Below are 1,402 nucleotides of genomic sequence, written 5' to 3' on the forward strand. Positions count from 1 at the left end.
TGAATAAACATAAAAGCATCGGTATTATGTGAGTAAAGCTCTATTTACTAACATACATTTAGAAGAGTCAGGCAAGAAAGCACTGTGTTTTCCAGAGATTTGCTGCCTATACTCAATGCTCTGACTTGCCCACCCACAGATCACTGACTCTAATAGGACCAATGTTTTTCTTCCCCAAGGTCAGGCAGAAGTAGCATAGGTGTCCTTAAAGAGTTATGACAGCATCTGACACAGGACCTGACATGAGAGACTTACCTGAGTGGTACAGATGTTGGGGTGACATGTGGAAATGTACACAAACAACTGAATACCTGCTTAGTGGAATGGAAGAATTGTTATTGTCAAAGCTAGTATTGATAAATCATGAGAGTGAAATTGGAAATAGTGAATCTAACACCTTGATGGTTTTTGACAGGTAGTTTCACTCTTAACAGATGTCTGAAGTGTGTTTTCAGATCTTCATATACTTTCCAGTCATCAGATATTTTCTCTTCCTGGTATTCCGGTATCAGTTCCCACATTTTCTTTCTTCTGCAATACCTCTTTTTCTATCTGTACATTCTGTAACAGAGCCCTGTCAAATCATGAACTCTAAGCCGTTTGGTACATGAGAGACCATCTGCCAATATTATACCTTGAACATACTTTTAGATAGTCTTTCACACTATTCTTTTATCTCTGAATTCCTGACACTCTCTTCTCTTCCCAAGTCTGTCAGAGAACATATTTTTGGGTTTCTCCTCCAACAAATCTCATAGCAAAGTGTTTGGCATGCAGGGACACCATAGACATTTCTTTAGATCAAATTAGAGAAAAAGGCTTCTAGCCATCAATTTTAATGTTCCCTAATGAACCTATGGGAAAGGAGGAGGAGTTATGGACATGAGATGAGGGATTTAACATCCACTCGCCAAAATCCTAGAGACTCAGAAGATTTAATGTCTTCCCTCTTGGGTTTATCCACAAAACTAAAATCCCTGAAAAAATTCTACACTTAATAATTTCTTCTTTTCTCTTCTCTTCTCTTCTCTCCTCTCCCCTCCTCTATTTTCTTCTCCTGTGAGCCTAATGCATAGAAATTAACATGTACACTTTTACATTATAAACTAAGTTCCTCTGTTGTTGGCTATGATTGCAAATATTTAAAGACCACTAAAATTCAAACCTGCCCCATTCAATGTCTGTTCTATTTAAATGTAAGTAGAAAGCTTTACTCATAATTACTCTGCAACAACAAGCTCTGGTGGAGCAGTGCCTAAAGCATATGGCATTATGCAAAAATGGAGGATGACCACAACAGATCACAAAATGGAGGATGACAAATTACATCATTACATAGCTGTCAAACCAATGAGAATCATGGCCCAGCTGAGTAGACAGCTTAACCATTTCAGTCAGCTTT

The 1,402-nt window shown here is 38.0% G+C and overlaps 1 protein-coding gene across 1 annotated transcript in view; it reads right to left on the reverse strand.

Annotated features, from left to right (window-relative positions):
• LOC122151964 (olfactory receptor 52A1-like) overlaps positions 1-1,402 on the reverse strand; it is a 30,910-nt gene that overhangs the window by 3,851 nt on the left and 25,657 nt on the right. The window contains exon 2 of the mRNA XM_042783360.1: positions 494-561. Coding sequence (XP_042639294.1) covers positions 494-561 — 68 coding nt within the window. The remainder of the gene's footprint in view (positions 1-493; positions 562-1,402) is intronic.

The sequence above is a fragment of the Orycteropus afer genome, unplaced genomic scaffold (assembly GCF_000298275.1).
Source record: "Orycteropus afer afer isolate SDZICR_OR568_19922 unplaced genomic scaffold, OryAfe1.0 scaffold00964, whole genome shotgun sequence".
Taxonomy (NCBI): domain Eukaryota; kingdom Metazoa; phylum Chordata; class Mammalia; order Tubulidentata; family Orycteropodidae; genus Orycteropus; species Orycteropus afer.